Source organism: Marmota flaviventris, chromosome 9 (genome assembly GCF_047511675.1).
Source record: "Marmota flaviventris isolate mMarFla1 chromosome 9, mMarFla1.hap1, whole genome shotgun sequence".
Lineage (NCBI taxonomy): Eukaryota > Metazoa > Chordata > Mammalia > Rodentia > Sciuridae > Marmota > Marmota flaviventris.
Window position 1 is genome coordinate 105,138,081 of NC_092506.1, and position 20,262 is coordinate 105,158,342.

At 50.8% G+C, this 20,262-nt stretch overlaps 1 protein-coding gene across 1 annotated transcript in view; it reads left to right on the forward strand.

The window, feature by feature from the left end:
- Window positions 1-20,262, forward strand: part of Grik4 (glutamate ionotropic receptor kainate type subunit 4) — a 284,402-nt gene that overhangs the window by 128,194 nt on the left and 135,946 nt on the right. The window contains exons 4-5 of the mRNA XM_027930584.3: window positions 5,567-5,664; window positions 10,217-10,382. Coding sequence (XP_027786385.2) covers window positions 5,567-5,664; window positions 10,217-10,382 — 264 coding nt within the window. The remainder of the gene's footprint in view (window positions 1-5,566; window positions 5,665-10,216; window positions 10,383-20,262) is intronic.

The window sequence follows — 20,262 nt, forward strand, 5'->3', positions numbered from 1 at the left end:
TTCAATTTTATTCAACTCATTTTGGATCATTTCAATTCAGTTGAGCAAATGTCTGGTAAGCAATTCCTTTTTGCCAGGACTAAATAGATTGACCTCTGCCCTCAACAAGCTTATAATCCATCCAGGGAAATGGACACATGGACATGGGTGTGAGGAGCTCCGAAGACAGGCATAGGTCCTCAAACCCCTGACCCAACGCATTTAGAATCCAGAACTTTTAAGACACTGGCATGGTCATATTGTGCTCAGGCCATATGTTAAAGAACATCTCCAGTGACATGCCAAGCCCAAACAAATGCATGCTTGTATTCTTTTATTCACACTTTGTACAAGTTGAGTACCCTTATCTGAGATGCTTGGAGCCAAAAGTGTTTCCAATTTCAGTTTTTTAAAAAAAAAAAAATTTAAATATTCACTGCATAGACTTTACTTGTTGAGCATCCCTAATCTGAAAATGCGAAATACGAAATCCTAAATGTTTTGAGCATCATGTCAGTGCTTAAAAAGGTTCAGATTTCAGAGCCTTTCAGATTTTGGATTAGGAATGCTTAACCAGTAGATAGCTATACATCTGTCTATTTAGATCAGATTTTGCCACTAAATGAGTTTGATGAAAAACATCCCATCTCAGAGCCTTATGGATTATGGACTTCGGCAAGAATTTATTTTTAGGAGAAACTTCCTTCTGTTGAGAGCCAACATCATGAGCCTGCTTGGGGCAGAACTTGGCTCGGAATTTAGAAAGCAGGGGAAATTTCCCTGTCTCCGAAAGGCAGCTGACTCAGATGTAGGGAAGGACAGATGCCTTGGGCAAGATCCCAGCTGGGTGTTAGAGGAGCAGTAGGAGTTTGCCAGGAGAGGGCCAGAGACAGTGTAGACCACGGTAGACTAAGGATGCTAATGGACCCTTCCCAGAAAATTGTTTTAAAGTGGACAAAATAGTGAATGGTTCAGATGACCATGGAAACTAATTGTACAGAAATGCAGTTAAAATATTTTAATAGTCATATATTAACACCTGTGCTTCTTTATTAATGTATTCAATAGCTAAGCCCAGCATTGAGTGTAACTTCTAGGGTAATTTTGAAGTAGTAATGAATATAAATGACATTTCAAGATATCTACAGCTCTGTAATGTGATACAAAAACACTGGTGATTTCTGTTGGTGACCAAGTCACAGACACTGTTACTAGACCATGGTTTGCTGCCTACCTTCAAAATGGAAGAAAATTCTACCTTTCAGCTGGGGTTAGAGGAAAGAGTGATGTGATTCCCCCCACAATGTTCAGACTCCTGACTTCTCCCTCAGGTCCAGGCAGCAAGTTAGGAATCCCTGGTCTCATCAGAGATAACCACTCAGGGACAGATAAGGAAGCAGATAGAACATTCTAGGCAAGCTGGCATGGGAAGTGGCACCGTGAGAGAAAGGGCCAGAAAAGCAGGGTCACAGGAAGACCAGACTCACTTGAATTTTCCCGTCATCAGGAGGAATTCTTTTTATTATTATGCCATTTTCCTTATAAGACATTACAAAAGGAGTGCATGCCCATATTGGAAAGCAAAGGAAGTAAAACAGGAAGAAAGTCACTCAGCGTCCCAGCAGCCAAGGCAGTGTCCATCACTGATCTCCATGGGAGCCTGTGCTGAAGGAACAGGGCCCTGGAGCCTGGGGGTCAGCAGCTGAACCTTCACCCTGCTCTTTCCATCTTGTTTTTGAGTCTATGAAGAAAGGTACAGTAATAGTACCTCTTTACCAGGTTGTGTTAGAACTCAATAGGTAAAAGTTCCTGTAACGTGCTTTGAATGGGCCACAATTAGCACTCAATAAACATTGGTTTTCATCACATCTTGTTCCAGTCATTCCTTGTGCATAACTATCCCCTGAATTTGCCAAGTTGGAGCCCTCAGATAGATGGACATATAATTTTATTTCCTGCTTCCTTCTCTTAATAATATTACATAAATATTTTTAATGCTATTATAAACTGCTCATAAGCATTTTAAATTCCTAAATAATATTCCATTTCCGTGTATGACCCACACTTTATATAACGATTCCCTTATGATTAGACATTTAGTTTCTTTATTTATGGAAAGCGTTGAGCGGGCTTCAGTGTGGTGGACAGTGATTTATTGGACACATAATTCCGAGTCAGGCCCTGTGCTCAGTATGGAGGGTACCAGGGTAAATAAGACAAGCTTTCTGACTTAGAGGAACATGCAGATCGTTGCTTTATTATTATAATTTGCCTCACAGTTTGGAGAAAGGATTGGAAATGAAGAATGCTGGAGACAGGGAGACCCTTTGGAAGACAGGTGGCCAAAGGAACTGACCAGACACAATAGCAGTTGTGTAGGAAGGAGAGGGTGCCAGATGTGAGCGTGTCAGAAGGGCAGATTTGGCCCCCGACTCAGTAGTGAGTGAATAGATTTAGCAAGGAAGGGTCAAGGGTGGGCCTGGCTTTGACCTTGAGGAGCTAAGGGGAGAAAAATTGAGTGGTTAAGAGCCTGGGCTTTGATGCCTGATGGATCTCCAAGGTCAAATACAGTTCTACCATATATTATCCACATCCATTTGAACAAGTTACTTGCATTTTCTAAGCCTCAGTTTTTCTGTCTGTAAAGTGGGGACAAGATGAATCTTCCTCATAGAAGTATAAGATCAAATTCTTCATAATATAAGCCAGGCTCAGTGGCACATACCTATAATCCCAGCAGCTCAGGAGGCAGGAGGTTCGAAAGTTCAAAACCAGCCTCAGCAAAAGTGAGGCACTAAGTAACTCAGTGAGACCCTGTGTCTAAGTAAAATATAAAACAGGGCTGGGGATGTGGCTCAGTGGTTAAGTGTCCTGAGTTCAATTACTGGCAGCTCCCCCCCACCATATATATATATATATATATATATATATATATATATATATATATACACATACATATATATACATACATATATATACATACATATATATATGACATGATTTAGCAGGAACAATGAGAAGGGTTGTAAGGAACCATTCTAAGCACTTTGTATGTATTAACTCACTTTAATCCTTACAATGTGCCCGTGAGAGAGGTGATGTTAGTATCCTAGTTCTAGAGGTAAGCAAATAGGCCCAGGGAGATTTAATAACTTGCTCAAGTTTTCATAACCAGTAAGTGCCAGTCCTGAGACTCAGACTCAGACAGCCTCGCAACAGAGTTCACGCGCATGATGACCTTGCCACCGGTGGCCTTGTTGAGTGTGAGATGCTAGAAAGAAGGCCCTGAGGTCACATCCAGCGGGTGCTTGGAACTTGATTGTGTAACCAGGCCATAGGTTAGAATATATGATCATCTGGGCAGAGAGGAGGCAAGGGCAGCCTTCAGATAGAGGGCGGCCCAGGCAAAACCTAAATTTAGCAGATGGGAGAAGGAAGAGGAGTCAGCAGAGGAAACGATGCTCAGACAACTGGGTGAGCGTGAGGACTGGAGGGAGTCGTGAAATTCCAGCGAACAGTGTGCTTGGCAACAGCAGATGCTGCACAAAGAGACCTGGTCATGGTGACCTTGGAGAAAGCGGATTCTAAGGACAAGGTGGGCTGTAAGGGATTGAGAAGAGCTGGGTGACAGAGTGGCTGCAGGGAGTCCTGCAGATGAAGTAGGTGGCTGTGAGAGGGCAGGATGAACCCTGGATAGGGTCCAGAGGCTGAAACCCAAATGCTGGATTTGACTTTGATCAGGTGTGTGACCTAATGGGAGTCACTTTGTCCCTCAAGGATAGTAGTTCCTATTGGTAAAGAGGAGGTAAGAGTCCTAGAGGGGAGACCCTCATAGGGATAGATGGGGTGACAAACTGAAAGCACCTATCAAGCCAGTTAAGATTTAGGCAGGCTGCAATCACTCGAGGTCACTTGCAAGAAAACAGCTTAAACCTAGAAGAGGCTGTCAGGGCTGAGGCCTGGTCCTCACTTCCTCTGCCCCTGGGATGGTTCTGACACTTAGAGCTGATGAGTCCCCCTCAGGTGTCCTCTGCATGCAGACTCGGGGTTGGCTGAGATTTGGGAGGTTGTGGGGTCCCTGCTGGAGCTGCAGCTAAGCCAAGAGGAGGCCTGGAAGATGTGAAGTTGGTGTGGTCAATTGCCACTCTGGGATTTGACCCCACTATCTGCCTTGCTGCCTGGGTGCCATTCCAATGATTGCTTGGCCGTGTTGGCCAGTGGTTAGGACTCTCACTCAGGAGAAAGAACATCCGGGGGGCAGGTGTGGCTTTGCAGCTGTCTCAAGAAGCAGCTTCCTGGCCCAGAAATGGCTGCCTTACTCCTAATGTGAAGTGGGGGAAAGTATTTGTGAAATGAAGCTTTGGGCTTTGCAGACAAGGATGTCCCGTCATGCATGGGGAACTTTGAGGCGTATTCTGACAGCAGAGTCTCTGTTCTGATGTCAAGTGCCTGGACAGAGAATGAGCTCTTGTCCTCTCTCTTCACGTTTCCCCCACTTTTCTCCTGTCCTTCCTTTCTTGGTCTCTAACATTTTAATGTTCTAGATCCTTCCTTCCTCTTCTGACCATTCCCACCCATTCATGCTTTCATTGGACAAATGTATACTGGGCACCAGTGTCTAGAAAATGTGCTAGACACTGAAGAAATGAGAAGCGGCAGTTTAGAAATAAGCATGGCTCTGTTCCTGCAAGGGGTTTGAAATCTAGTGAAAGGAGTCTGGCGCCTGCTCCTGGGGCCCAACTGGAAGCAATAAACCAAAGTAGACACAATTGCAAGTGTCTTAGAATACAGGCACAAAATGGGGACCTTGGAAGCCCCAGGCCTGGTTAGTTCCACCTAAATAACCCAGGAAGGACTTAGGAGAAGGTGGCATTTGAGTTGACATTTGACAGATGACTGCCCAGAGTCCAGGAGGGAAGGGCACCTTCCCAGCGGAGGCAGGGCGAGGTCACAGGTCTGCTGGTGGGTCAGGACAGTGGCTGACGTGCTAGGGGAGGAGGTGAACAGAGGAGCCCTTGACAGTGGGGCCCCCTCTGCCTTTCATTCTCTTTTGGTTCCTCCTATTGAACCTGCTTTCTTGTTGTCTGTCTGCATCAATCCTGCCACCTTTGTTCCCTGTATTCCCGCCCTTCTTCCTCCTCCACTCTGGGTAACTGGAGGTGTGACCACTCTGGGAGCTGGGCCCTCCATCTCTGCGGCACATGCCCGGGCTGCCTCCACCCCACTGCAGACCAGGCCGGGAGGGCATCTCAGGGTTCCTCCATTAGCCTCTGTCCTTCGGTGACAGCCCAGACGATTTATATACCCGGCTGGCTGTGGCCGTATGTTGTCATAACCTGGGTCATTTCCTCATTTAATACTGCCCATAAACTCCAATAAAACTGTCCTAGAGCCCAGTGGTCCAGGGGGAGAAGGAGGGACACTAGGTTTGGAAGGGTTGGAGAGGGGCTGGGGCTGAGGGTGGGTAGAAGGTGAGAGGTAGCCGATGCAGATTGAAGGACTCAAGCCTACCACCCAGGGGGCAGCTGAACCAAGCGCCACCTGATGGGTGCCTTGCTTCCTTTCCTGTCCCTACCTCTGGCTGCAGTGTGTCAGATCCTCCCCAAGGGGGTGGTTGCTGTCCTGGGACCATCATCCAGCCCGGCCTCCAGCTCCATCATCAGCAACATCTGTGGGGAGAAAGAGGTGAGTACTGGGCTGGGTTGAGGGGATATCTGCAGGCTAAAGCCTGGGCCTGGGCCCCATAGGGATCATGGATTTGGAGGGGCTGGAAGGGCCCATCAGGACTGGGTTGGGCATGGCATGGTGGCGCAAGACTGTAAAGCCAGTTGTTCAGGTAGCTGAGGTAGGAGGGTCACAGGTTCAAAGCCAGCCTCAGCAACTAAGCCAGGCCCTAAGCAACTCAGGGAGACCTTGTCTCTTTTATGGCTCAGTGGTAGAGTGCTTGCCTCACATGTACAAGGCCCTGGGTTCGATCCTCAGCACCACATAAAAATAAATAAATAAAACGACATAGTCCTCGGTTGAGCTCACTTTGCTCCAAATTATTTTAACAGGGGAGCCTCAGGGGAGATGTTTGATAATGGGATTTTCAAGCTGAGCTCCTGAGTCTTAAGAGTCCCAAGGTGGTGTCTCCAGTAGCCTCTTGGTGATGGGGTGGAGAGGCTGGTAAGTGGTGGTGGGGAAGGAGGCTAAGAGGACAGAAGTCTGAGCCCTCCAGTCCACGTGGCCAGCTCCGCGGTGATCTGTTCATACATTGGGATTCTGGGGTAGAATGCCTTTAGGGGAAGGCACTGCTACATTTTATTGCAAAATATAAAGTTTGAAAGCCTCTATTTTATAGTTCTTGAGAAAAGGGGTTTTATTCTGTGTTCTTCCCTCATTCACCGATTCCAATGTCTGGTCTACTCCTTCAGGCAGGACAGCTTTCCTGGGCGGGGGAGGGGAGCTCCCAAAGTGTTGAGGCGCTTTCCTCTGGTTCTAGCTCCAAGAGAGAATAATGTGGGAGGGGCAAGTTTCTGAGCACCAGCCCCTCCCTATTCTGTCCACTCTCCTCTCCTTCTTCCCTGGAGAAGATGGACTTGGAACTTCTAAGAGTCTCTGTTGCTGGCATCTTTCTACGTCCTTCCTGGAGTCCGCCAGTCCTTCCCCTTCAGCTGTATCTGGGAGTCGGGGAGCAGGTGGCCCCTTAGCCCCTCTCTGCTCCCACGGCCTTCCAGCCAGGTCCTTGGGGGCAGCTGCAGCTTGGTGCAGAGGCGCAGGAGGGGCCGGGGGAGGAGCCTAGGGAGAAGGTAACACTTACATCTGCCTTAGAGACCTGGAGCCTCGGGTTTCCAGAAGCTTCACTTCTGGCAGGTCCAGCTCTTGGAAATAGGAGGGGGCACCCCCTAACTGACAGACTGGATGCCTCCCCAGGAAGCCACCCCTGTAGAAACGGGGAGCTGTGGATAGGCTTCTGCCTGCCCCACATCCTCCTGGAAGCTACTCCCTTGAGGTTATGATCAGAGGGCTTGGGAGTCCCTGAGCCTTTGTGCAGAATATTAATCCTCCCTGTTTGATGAGCCCTAAGAATTGCTATCAGCACATTTGGGTGCCTTGCAGCCCCAGCCTGGTCCCAGGTGGTCTTGCTCCTCCAGGGGCGGGCTTGCCCTTCTGGCCTCCCACTGGGGCCATGCTGACAGCTCCCCATCCCCTTCCCCTCCCACACCTAGAAGAGGACTCTGGCCAGCCCAGGGCACAAAGCAGCTTCCGTCCCTCTCAGTCCCTTCCAGCATCTTACTGTCCTCAGTCCAGGAGTTTCGCTTGATATTTAATTGAAATCTTTCTGCCATGTTCCAAACAATAGCTCAGATATGTGGCAGGTCATTATTTCAGCGGTGGCTCTGATCTTCACCAGCCGAGGTCGCCAAGACTTCTGCTTCCCATTTTCTCTCTCTCTCCCTTTCTTTTCTCTTCTCCCCCATTTCTTTCTTCATTGGCTCTTTCTGTCCTCCCCACAAACCCACTTGAACATGACCTCCTTGTGGGAGTCAGTGGCTCTTCATCTCAGCCAGCAGATCCCTCAGCTCCATTTGGCCTTTGGGGCCCAAGGCTGAGCCCCTCATTTGCAATGTCCCACCCTGGCTCTGTGCCAGGGACCAGCCTGCCAGGCTGCACTGCCCAGGGAGCCGCCAGACGGTCACCCCTCCTTTGTCTGGTCGTGTTCCTTCCTGAGCCACCTTTCCTCTCTGTTCAGATTATGCATTTCTTTTAATATTTTATGAGGCCGAACAGCCTTCCACCGATTCCCTCTGGCTCTGGGGAAAGCGGTGGACTTCTCACCCAGGAGTCCATCCCTTTAAATGCTGCTGATGTCCCTGCAGCCCTGGCGACTGGCCGCTCTCTGCCTTGATGCTCTCTCTCCACACCTCCAGGACGACTTCCTGGGACGCATTTGCAATTGCAAATCGATTATGGATTGATCTTCTTAGAGAGACAACTGGCAGGACGGGCAGGGTCCTCCCTGCCTGGGCATGCCGAGCAGCTGGCTGCCTGCCCCGCGGCCTTTGCGGTGCCTTGTGCTGGAGACCCCTACAGCTCCCCTTCCCAGGGGCCCCTCCACCCTTGGCCCTGCACTCACAGCTCTGGGATCTCTGTGGGAACTCTGACCTTTGGGGGAGAAAGGAAAGTGGAGGGAGAAAAGGCATTGCCGAGCTCTGAGGATCTGGTGGGAGAGAGCTATTCCCATCCGCTCTTCATCCCGACATCTCATTGAATCTTCCAGAGCTCTTCTTAGGAAGTGCCTCTGGCTGTCTCCGTCTGATTGAAGTGTAGACAGGTTAAGTGGTTTGCCCCCAAATCACACAGCAGGACCTAAATGCAAACCCAGGGCTACAGTCTCCAAAACCTACGCTTCCTTCATCTTCCTGAAGGACTCCCCCACCAAACCAAGACTGGAAACCATGGGTTTGTGGGTCTCCCTAGGGGCTCTGCACTATTGGAGGTGCTTGATGCCCAATGCCCTAACGGGTTAGCTGCTACTGAAAATCAGCAGCCTTCATGGCCACACCAGGAGACCTTTTTTGCCAGAGAAGCTCAGATGTCTAAACCAGCCAGCACCCCCGCCCCCCGGCCCAGACTTGAACTTCATCTTGACCCTCTGTAACCTCTTTTCCTGTCAAGGTGCATTTGTTCTTCATTCGAGATCAACTGTGTGGGATGCAAAGTGTGAGTGGGGAGAAAGGCCCCTTATGACACAGGCCAGCTCCTCTCCCGAGAGTCATCATTCAGGACTTGCTGGTTCTTGTGAGTTCTGTGCCCCTGCTGAACAAAATATGGTCGTGTTCTCTCTGAAGTTCAAGGGCTAACCCTCATTGAATTCAGTAATTCTTCTCTTTTTTTTCTCTCTCTCTCTTTTGGCCAAATCAAATCTTTATTCTCCTTCCATTCCAATTTCAGAAGAGTTCTAGTCTCTGGCCAACTTCTCCCCAAAACTTAAAAAGAATAAAGAAGTAGATTTCTTTTCTTTTCTTTTTTTAAATTTTAGGTACCAGGGTTTGAACTCAGGGGCACTCAACCACTGAACCACATCCTCAGCCCTATTTTGTATTCTATTTAGAGACAGGGTCTCACAGCGCTCTTGCTGAGGCAGGCTTTGAACTCACGATCCTCCTGCCTCAGCCTCCTGGGCTACTGGGACTATAGACGTAAGAAGTAGACTCTTACATGGACAATCACAGCTCCCAGACTCCTGGCAGCACAACCTCTGGGCCAGGCAAGGCAAAGAAAACTTCTGTAACCATTTCTAAATAATCTAGTCTAGAATCCAACCAAGTCACCATCAGAAAGTTCTTCCTGCTGTCTACTTTCAACCTTACTGACTTTAACATTGGGACAAACTCCCCCTCCCCTTCAGCTCCTCAGCATAGGGTGACAAGGATGATCCTGGCAGAGTAAAATCAAGGTGGATGGCAGCTTATTACATTTTAACTTCCCTATTACATACCAGATAGCCCAAGCTGACAATAAAGCAGACACTGCAGCCTGTTAATATCTCTTTCCCAGAAAGAGAGGCAGAAGGCAGGGCAGTGCCTCTCAGAAATGTCAGCAATAGATGCAGACAGAAGCCGACACTGTCCTAATGAAACCAGAGCAGGTATTTATTCACAGGAATCCATCCAGAGGCTTCTCCATGGTTTCTCTAGATGCCGGGTCTCGGTCCCCACATATGCACAGGGCCCCTCCTGCCCTGCTGTCGCCCTGGACCTTCACCCAGGACATTGGTTGGGAGCTGGTTTACACACCTGTCGACTGGGCTAAGGGGCTTCTCTCTTGGTCCCCAGGGGAGTGTTCCTCTCTTCTGCCATCTCTGCTCTGCTTTAGTAACTACAAATAAAATATTATCAGGGCCAGGATTTCAAGACCCATTTGTCTCTGCCCAGCAGCAGGCCCTTCTTCTGAGGATAAAACCTCTTCTTTTTCCTTCCCAGTTTGGCAGACCCAGCTCCCGGCTCCCCGTATCTTTACACAGGTCTCTAGCCAAAAGGTTCCTGGTGGGGTCCTGGCAGGGATGCCATCTTGTCTCCCTCCCCCACCCCTGGACCCCTGTGCTGGGTCCTGTGAGCTCCAACTCTGCTGGTGTGCACACAGGGTCGTGTCCGGGGACCTTCCCTCCACAGCCTGGTCCGCCCCTCATCCTTCCCTTTTTACTCACTCATTTTGGATGCTCCTTGCTGCCCATTTTTGCTCCTCCTGCCAGGTCCCTCATTTCAAAGTGGCCCCAGAGGAATTTGTCAAGTTCCAGTTCCAGAGATTCACAACCCTGAACCTGCACCCCAGCAACACCGACATCAGCGTGGCTGTAGCTGGGATCCTGAATTTCTTCAACTGCACCACCGCCTGCCTCATCTGTGCCAAAGCAGAATGTAAGTGTCCCTAGGCTGGATCCGCCTCTAACAGGTGGGTGGATCCTGTTGATCCTCTCCTGGCTCCCTGTGCCCCTGGCTCCCCCACCAGGAAGGGAGGTCTCTCTCAGATCCCAGGCTGATAACCAACAGGTTCAGGTGTTCGTCCACGTGTACACCTGCGTGCGTGTTGGTGTGTGTGTGTAAGACAGAGAAAGAGCCCGTGGTCCAGGTGTACCCTTTGCCAGGACTCCCTGGACATGGCCAGAACAGAAAGGAACTAGGTTAGAGGGAGACTGGCCAATTGCCAAACCTTTTTGCATCTGCAAACTCAATTCCCACATTTTCAGCCTCATTGTTAAGGAGATACAAAGAGAGAGAGAGAGAGAGGGAAAATATAAATTGAATGCATTTGTACTTGATGGGTTGAAGAGCTTCTTCCCCTGGAGAGCAGGTTTTGCTGATGGAACAAGGTCCAAGGTCAATTCCTGATAAAGCATTTTTTTTTCCGCAAATGCAGGCTTTGGAAATGCACTTTCTGTGACTCTCAGACAATTTGTGACATAAATTTAGTGTTTATGAGATTTAGCTAATTTAAGCCCACGCCTCCCAGCAAATTGGAGCGTCTGTGTGTTTCTGCAGCTGCACCCACATGCGGTCAACAGGTGCCGGGCACTGGCTTGCACTGGGAACCAGTGCTTGAGCCTGGTACCTGTGGCCTGCCCGGCTTTTTTACCCTGCAGGTCTTCCTGGGCTGCGCTGGTAGAGATGCTCCATCTTGGAGCCGGGCTCCCTTCTTTACCTTCTCAGAACTACTCAGAGTTCTCAAGTCTTCCCCGCATCCTGGAATCCCGAGGGCACCCAAAAACAAAAGCCCCCTCCCCATGATGGTCAGGACCACCTATGTCAACACCTGTGTGCCTGCTTGCCCGGGCACGTGTATTCATTCATTCATTCGACACAATTCCATGGGGTCTTTACTTTGTGGTACTCAAGAAACAAGTCACTGAGGCCCAACTCTATGCTTTATGTGTACCTTGTCTAATTATTACAACCACCCAGTGGTTTGGGAGGTGTTGGGATCCCCATCAGAGGAAGTTGAGACCAGAGAGGTGCAGTGACTTGCCCAGGGTCACATGATTTGAGTAGCAGGGCCCACACTCAGATGTCGGTCCTCTTGCTATGTGTCCGGAACTTCTTCCAGAGCTCTGGAGTGGAGGCAGAGGAGACGTGACCCTGCCATTGGTGGGAGAAGGCACCCAGTAGTTTGTGGTCAGTGTCAAATGTGCTATGTGGCTAGTCGAGGAGCCATCCTGAGCACAGGGTGACAGGAAGGGCTTCAGGACCAGGGCAGGGCTTCAAATGGGGCTTGAAGGATCACGAAGATCTAGGTCAGTGGAGAAGTGAGATAGAGTGTGCCCGACGAGGAGGGGAGGAAGCAGGCCTCCGGAGCTCAGAGGCTCTACTGAAGTGGAAAGAGCCTGCGGAAGGGGCGGGGACCCTTGAGTGGCAGGTGAGGGAGCGTGGACTTGGTTCTGCATCAACTGTAGGGACTTAAGGCCTCTCCCCTAGGAATGTCCTCTGGGTAAAGGCCATTCCAATCATGGGCCCACCCTCAAGGAACAATTAGTTTGGGGCACTAGTTTTGGGAAACCTGAATCAGACCCAAGGATCTGGGGACTCTCAGGCTTGGAAACAGAAAGGTGGTTTCGGGTCTTTTTCAACAAGCAGCTCCTAAGAGGAACCCATGAGGTGGGCACGTGCAAGAGCAGGCCAGTCCTTCACTTAGTCAATCAACAGGTATTTATTTACTGGCCATATTTTATGTGCCAGGCTCCGTGAGAGACAGAAGAACAGCACAGTGTCTTTTCTCAAAAGTGAAGCAGCCTTGTTGGAGATCAGGCAGGACCTTTGCACACGAAGCAGTCAGGACAGTGAAGGATGGGTCTGAACTCCTAGGGAATGCAGGTGCCCTGGAGACCGGGGTCCACGGAGGGGGCTTGGCAAGAGCTCAGTGAATAGAGACTCCAACCCCTTTGTTTATAAAAGAGGAGACCGAGGGTCAGAGAGTAGCTCGACTTGTCCAGGGTGCCATAACGAGGAAGTGGTCCAGCTGGGATTTGGCCCCGGTTCTCTGGATCATAGTCCCATACACCATCAGCATTACACCAGCATTTCTTAAACTGGGTTCCCCCGGGGTTCTGTTGACCAGTGCAGTAGCTCCAAGTCACTCGAGACTCTTTGAATTTAAATCTGAATTCATTAAGCTCAAATAAGACTAAAAATCCAGTTCCTCATCCTGACTGGCCACACATCAAGTGCTCACCACCTGTACGTGGCCGCCGCTCTGTACTGAACAGCCCAGGTACACAACAGTCCCATCGCGGCAGAGAGCTTACCGTACAATACCGCCATTGATGATGAGTGCTACAGGGGCGAAGAAGAAAGTCTGGGGAGTCCTCCATTCTGTTTCCGCTTCCTGCAGATCACAAGGCACATTAGCATGGACCCTCTGAGATGTCCCGTGGCCAAACCAATTATTTACCTCATTGTCTTCCAAATGGGTTTGCCTACAAGCCCCGAAAGAATGCTGATGGAAAACTGCACAGGATGCTAGCTATTAAGAGAGAGAAGGCAAGGACAAGGTTTTCCTTCAGTCTTCTTCTGCTGGGCACAATGGCTCACCAACCTGCCAGGAAGTTCTTTCTTTTGTCCAGCCACCATTCCCTCTTGCTTTTAGTTTGAATTCTCTTTCCTCTGCTTCAGCTCTCACTGGGCTTTAGGAAATGAGTTGCTCTGTTAAAACGTGTACAAGTCACTAAGCACTTGGCTAGATACCCTTGCCTCTGGCCCAGGACTCTTTCTCTTAGAATTATGACCTTGCTTGACATTCAAACAGTTCCTTGTGGAGGACAAATCACTTTGCATTTCTGTGTTCCCATTTGACCTCCTCCTCCCCAGTCTTGCTAGAGCTGAGAGAACAGGCCTGGAGCCTTGCAGGGACTTAGATGACACCATGGGTTCCATGGAAAATCCAGGACTCTGCCTCAGGGGCTCTGACCCTCAGTTGGGGCTGCCTCCTCCACACAACATCCTGTCCCGGCCATGATCCCAACAAACAACCCAGAGCAGTGCCTGAGAGCAGAGAAGTTCTCAGGCAGAAAGGCTGTCCTGGAGGAGGTGAGGCTGTCTGTCCAGGCCCAGGGGAGGCAAGGCCACCACCCGGGGCTCAGCAGCCACCGCACACTGCTCTCCTGCTGCTGCTGCTGCTGCTGAGGGTCTCTGTCCCACCCGCCAGGGCCAGGGGAAGGAAGGCGGAACAGAGCCCGGGAAGTTCAAGGGCAAAGGAGATTAAAAATCTAATCAAAGAACAGGGACTGAGGGGAGTGGGGCTCAGGGCTCTGAAGGAGACTCTCTTCCATCTTCCTTATTAATGCAGGGCCAGGAGATGCTGCAAGCAGAATTAGGAACAGGAATCTAATTCCCTTTTTCAGCCATCAAAATCAGGCGTAGCGGAGATCATTCCGTGGGGAATCTTGCCACTTATCCTCCTGTTTCCCAAAAGTAGATTTTTAATAAGCAGGTTTTAGACCAAGTAGAGATATATTGTGAATCATATTATTTTTTTTCTTTAATGAGAGAAAAAAAGAGGACATCTGCAAGTCCCCGTTTCTAAGAGGCTGGCGAGGAAGTGAGTGAGTGGCCCGATGTGGTGGTCCTGGGAACCCAGGAGCTGGTGTTTGGGCTTCCAGGGACAGCGAGCACCTGCTGGGCTCCCCGGAGGGTCTGTTTGGTTGGGCCGCCTGGTGAGACCTTCAGGATGGCCCAGGGCCACAGGTGGGCCACGCTGCGTGTGCCCTCGCAATGGCTGTTCTTCACCTGCGTTTTTTACAAATTGGCTTTGGTGTTTCTAAGTCCTTTTTATGGCTCTGGGCCCTGTGTCCCCACATCTTGTGCCACTTATTCACTACCTGTGTGACCTGGGGGCAGTGACTTCACCTCCCCCCCGGCCTCTGCTGTCTCGTTTATAAGGCAGGGATCATGGCACCTCCCTCCCAAGGTGGCTGAGGGGACATACGCAGAGTGGCTAACACGGTGTCCACACTGAGGGGGACACTGGCTACACAAGTTTTCCTTCACTGGATCCCTTTGAACGAGCCTGGCTGGGACCTGGAGCAAAAGTGAGCCGCCATTTGGTGTGATTCTCCTTCCATCCCTAGGTTCCCCAAACACAAGTTGTGGGAGCAGAGAGATTTGAACTCCAGGAGGTATCACTCCCAGGGAAGACATGTTGCCCAAGAGAAAGACACAAGATGGTGGAGTAAAAAGAGCCATCTTTGGAGTCAAACTGAGCTGTGGCACCATTTAGGAGCTGTGTGATGTTGAGCACGTCACTCCACCTCTCTGAGCCTTCATTTCCTCTGTGTGATAGGGGAATAAGGCCGTTGGGGTAATGGGGAAGGAAAGTAACTGGGCCCAGAACACAAGCCACATTTAATGACTGTTTTCCATCCTGCAACCTTGGTGGAGGCAGCGGTGGTGGAGCATGGAGCAGTAGGGTATGACTCCCAGGCCCCTGCGTGAGAGTAAGGGTGGCAGTAGTGGGCTTTCCCCAGGCCACCCCCAGGAGGCGCTGTGGGAGGCCTTTGGCTCAATGTGAACCCTCACATCTGAACCCTGAGGAGGATACAAGTGAGGAGCTGTGGTCCCATGGCAACCTGAGTGGTGGGTCAGGAGCAGGGCCTTGGAGTCAGAGCCTGGGTGGGATCCCGTCCTGTACCCCGGGTCCTCCAGCTGTGACCTCAGGCCCTGGAGCCCTCCTGCCTCCGGTGTCTTTCCTCAGGCAGTCGTGAGGGCCTGGTCAGCCATGAAAGTAGACGAGCCTGGGCCACACTGCGGGGTACCCAGAGCGGGGGATGCCTGCCGCCCTCGCTGGGAACGCTCACCTTGACATCGAGTTCTTCCCACGCCCGTCCTTGCCATCAGAGAAGGGACATCAGGGCAGCCCCAGGCAGCCCCAGGCAGCCCCCAGCCCCTCTGCCCTCCCTCCTTCCTCCCCTGCCTGCCTGCTCCGGGGCCAAGCTCAGCTGTGAGGCGGGTCAAGACAGAGGAGCAGGTGGCGGGGGTCAGTGGCATCTGGCAGGTGAATTTGTTCTGTGCCCCTCTCTGCCTTGGACCAGGCCCTGGCCAACACGCGCCCAGGGGAGCACAGGGTCAGGGAACATCGGCGTCTTCCCAGGGCCAAAGCTCTACATCGAGGGAAGCAGGCCGCAGAGATGGAACGAGGCCACTTTATTTTTTTTTAATACAGGGGTCCTCTGTGTCCCCCACAGACCTGGCACTTGAGCATTTGTGTCCTTGTCCTGAGGTTGTGTCCGACCCTGGCTGTGCCTTTCAGGGCTTCCCTGTCCTCCTCCTGCCTCTCCCTGTTTTAGGGAGGCCCCTGCCCCCGTTCCAGAATCCAGCCTTGCTCCCTCCTCCCAGACAGCTGGCCTGCTGGGCTCTCATCGATCCACCCTGCTACTCCTGAGTGAGGCTAATAGGTTCCCCAGGTCCCTCTCCACCTTAGACTTGGCAGGCAACTGCTGCCGGGCCAGCAGTCTGCCCTGCGGAGAGAAGGTTGGTGGGGGGAGGTGGAGGGGCTCAAGAGAGCAGATTTGCACCCCTCGGATGGCAAATGCCCTTGGTAAATCCCTTAGTTCCATTAAACAGAGGTGAGGAGAATGACAATTTGCACCGAAACGCCTAATATTCTTAACATAATCAAACCACACTTTCTCCTTGGCAAATTTCTTCCACTGCCTAGAATTTAAAAGTCTCCTAGTTGATTCACAGAATTAGGGAGTCTCTGGGCTGGAAAGACATCAATGTTTTTCTAGTTCAACCTGCCATGCACTGACTGAATCCCCTCTACATCAGTCCTCAAGAGGGGCTGCCCTCTACTTGACTACCTCCCGCCCTGGGGAACTCACTACCTCATGTGTGCCCGAGCAGCTTCACACAGCTCAGACTGAAGGCTCTTCCCTAGGTTGTGCTGTCTCCCTGCGACACCCATCCACTCGGGGTTGCTGGCTTTAGTCCTTGAGGCTGCCAAGAACAAGTCTACCTCGTGACTGCCTTCCGGTGATTCCCAAGGCCAGCAGCCCTTCCTTCAGCTGCTACCCTAGTGACAAGGTGACAGTGCCTGCCAGTTGCTGCTGCTTCCCTGGCCTGTTAGGATGCAGAGTCTCTTTCTTTCCCACAATCCAGTTCGTGCAAGCACTGGGCACCTGTGCCCTGGGGATATGTAGGAATGTTTGAAATGGGATTCCTACCTGTGTTAGCTTTGCATTGCTGCAACAAAACACCCAAGTTAAACAACTTTAAAGGAAGAAAGGTTTATTTTGACTCACAATTTCAGAGGTTTAGGTCCATGTCACTTGACCCCATTACTGGTGCTTGTGGTGAGGTGGAACATCATGGCAAGGAACTTGTGACAGAGCACAGCTATTAACCTCATAGGGGCCAGAAGGCAAAGAAAGAAAAAGAAGGGGGCCAGGAACAAACTATATATCCCTCAAGGGCACACCCTCAGTGACTCACTTCCTCCAACTACGCCCCACAGCCTACAGTGTCCACCCTGTCCCAATAGTCCATTAAGTTAGGAGTCAATCAATGAATTAGTCCATTGATGAAGTCAGAGCTCTCATGATCCAGTTACCTTTTAAAGGCCCCACCTCTGAACACTGCTGCAGTGGGTTCCAAGCCTTCAACACAGGAGCTTTTGGGGACATTTAAGATACAAATCACAACACTACATAAAACCAGGAAAGAACTCATGTATATATTTCTCATTACCATTATATATAACCCACAAATACATATAGACATATGTATACAAATACATGATGATTCCAATTATGATTTTTCCACTTGGCCACGGTGCAGTCCCATACTATGCCGTGAGTCATAGCATCGGGTGCCCGAGATCACCAGGGAAAACGGCCGACACTCTAGCATCCTGTGTTGCTCAGCCAGGATGTTTGATAGGTTACATGCATTCAATATGTTTCCAATTTACGATGTTTTCAACTTACAATGGGTTTATCAACGTAACCCATTGTAAATTGAGGATTATGTGCATGCTATCAAGTGTTGTGTATGGCTTATAACCAAAGCTCCTGTTTTGAGGGTTAGATGATAAATCCTGCAAGAGTTGGGAGAAGGGAGAAGTAGGTGAGATGGGAGAATGGAGAGAAGTTTTCAGGGAGGAGATGGGGTGACGGGTGTTTGGGGGAAGAATGGGAATCAAGATTTGTTCAGCCCATTCTAGGTGACGGGTGCCCTTGAGGTCCTCCCGCTAACCCTGCCAGGCCACCATTCTCCTGATTTCACACACAGGGACACAGAGGCACAGAGGAGCGAGGGCATTGCACTCTGACCTGCCCAGCCGTGGGAGTTGCAGTCACCTCCCAATGCTGTGTTTTCTTCTCTGTCCCCGGTGCTCTCCAGGTTGGGCTGAGGAACAGCTTGCTGAGGGGTGGGCCGGGGAGGGCTGCCCACCTCCCCGAGGACCCACTGCCCTTCTCTCCTGCATGTCCCTGCCCTGCCTCTCTGCACACACAGAGTGCTGGGCAGGATTAGGAACCCTGCTGTTTTTGTTTAAAGGGCAGCCAAGGGCCCCAAGGAGGTGTCAGGCAGGGGATTGAGCGGAGTGTCTGGGGCGCTCTCTCCCTGGGAGCTTAGTGTACCTGCCAGTTTTAAAGGGATGAAGGGTCCCTGGGCTGTCTCTGTCAGACATCACCATGCTGAGCATAATCCTGCTCTCAAGCCCCGGCTTCCCTGTCTCGTCCCACTGAATTTCATTGCCCATCTGAAGAATCCCAAGGGTTTTGGCCTCGTTCCCAGCCAGACTCTGAAGATTCTCTGTGCTGCACACAAGGACCTGTGGAGCTGGCCCTCCCGTGTGTCTCTCCAGCAGTGGGGCTGCCATAACCCCAGCACGCACAGGAGACCCTGAGGCCCCAGGAGGCCAGCTCTGTGGCCTCTCCTGGCCTCCTTATTAAAAGTGCCTTTGGGTCAGGTGTTCCGACTTTTGTCCAGGTGACGGTTTGCTTTTGGCATCGTGTTTGAAAGGAAGCTGTGGTGAATACCGCCATCATCTCACTTGTGAGGCAGAATGAGGCAGCCCCACAGAAAACCAAGTGAACTCAAACCGCCAAATAAAATAGGGACGTGATTCACACTTGCCCTTGGTATAGGTGCCATCCTGGACTCTGAGCTCCCAGGGGTGGGGACCTCATCCACCCATCTCCTCTGCCTTATGTCTGTCTTCATGGTGCCTGCCACTTAGGACAGGTCAGTAGTAAGCAGTGGATATACGCCAGCTTCTCTCCCTTCTCTGTGTGGTCCTGCGTCAGAATGGGCGTAAGTAAATGCAAGAGAAACGAACTTAAGATGGCACAGCCCACTCCTGGCCTGTTCCCCGGTCCTCACCCTCTTATGCCATTTCACAGATGAAGAATGAAGCCGTGAGGTTAGAAGATGGGAACCGGTGCTGGGGGGCTGCCAGAGGCAGTGCAGCATTGCAGGTCTCTGTGGGGGCCCTCTTGGGGGCTGAGAGGAAAGGCCAGTTCCACGTGGTGACATGCCCAGCGGGGCTACTGAAGCCTCTTTGTAAAGATCTAGCCCTCCCAGGGCTTCTGCCTCCCTGCCCTTTCTCAAAACCAGGGACAGGATGATTAGGGTTTCAGTGTGTTAAAACAAAAAGACCCCAGCCCCCCAACAAGTTGTATCCTCTGTCCCTTCATTCCCAGACGCACTGTCCCTCACCCCCAGGTACTATGCCTGTTGCTACCTGCTTGATTTGTCCTAGGGGGTGGCCTAGTCTCATGGGAAGAAGGTTGGAGGCACATCAGAAAATGAGAATTCGGGTTCCACCGGTGTCCCTGCATTCATGTAACTTAGACAAGCTGTGCCCTTTCTCTGCAACATGAGGAGGTGGATGGTAGCTTTTTTAATGTCCCCTCCCACTATATTTATCTTTTGGACCTCAAGATTCAGAAGGGTGCAGGAAAGAATCTTCAGGGTTCTCTATTCAACACGTGGCCAAATGGGCCAGCGTAGAAACAGGCAGTTTGGGGACCAGGACTGGCAGTTCATCCACAGCATGTGAGCTGAGTTGCTCACCCTCCTGCCTCTGCCCTCCTCTGAACTCCTGGTATCATGATATTTCATGGATTTCTGTGAGGACTTACATGAAATCAGTCATGTAAAAATTTTAGCACATTAGCTGGAACATAAAGGTTCAGTAAATGTTACTCACGTCATTGCTCGGGGAACAAATGCCCACAACTTCTCTTTCCATTGGGATTGAGACCACTGCTTTTCTGGACAATAACCCTCTGGCTACACATCTACCCTACCCCTGGACTATCTTTTCAGAGCCAAGGCAGAATTAGCACACACTCCTCTCAGTGACATCATTCTGGGCTCTTCTTCCTACCACAGCCCCAAGCAGCCAATAGCTGGGGGTGGAGGGTGGAAGGAGAGTCCTCAGCAAAAGATTCCTTTTTTTTCCATTTTGTTCTGGGCCCCGATTCTTGCCTGCTGGAGTTAGTTCAAAGCCTGTTCTCTTATGATCATCATAATGCCTGTCTTAATGCAGCCAGGAGGCTCTGAGGAGTTCAAAGGGTTTTGCCAGGCCTTTTTTTTTTTTTTGGTCTGGAGATCTTGAGGGAACCGCTTCTCCACCTCTAAAATGCAAACAGAAGCTTTTCTAGAGCCTGATGTCCCTTCATGCGGTTTCCAGGGTCCTAGTGCTTCGCATGCTCCCTAATTTGGAGTTCACACACCCTGAGGCTCCTGCTGCTGTGATTCTCACTTCTCAGATGAGGAAACCGATACCGAGATAACTGACAGG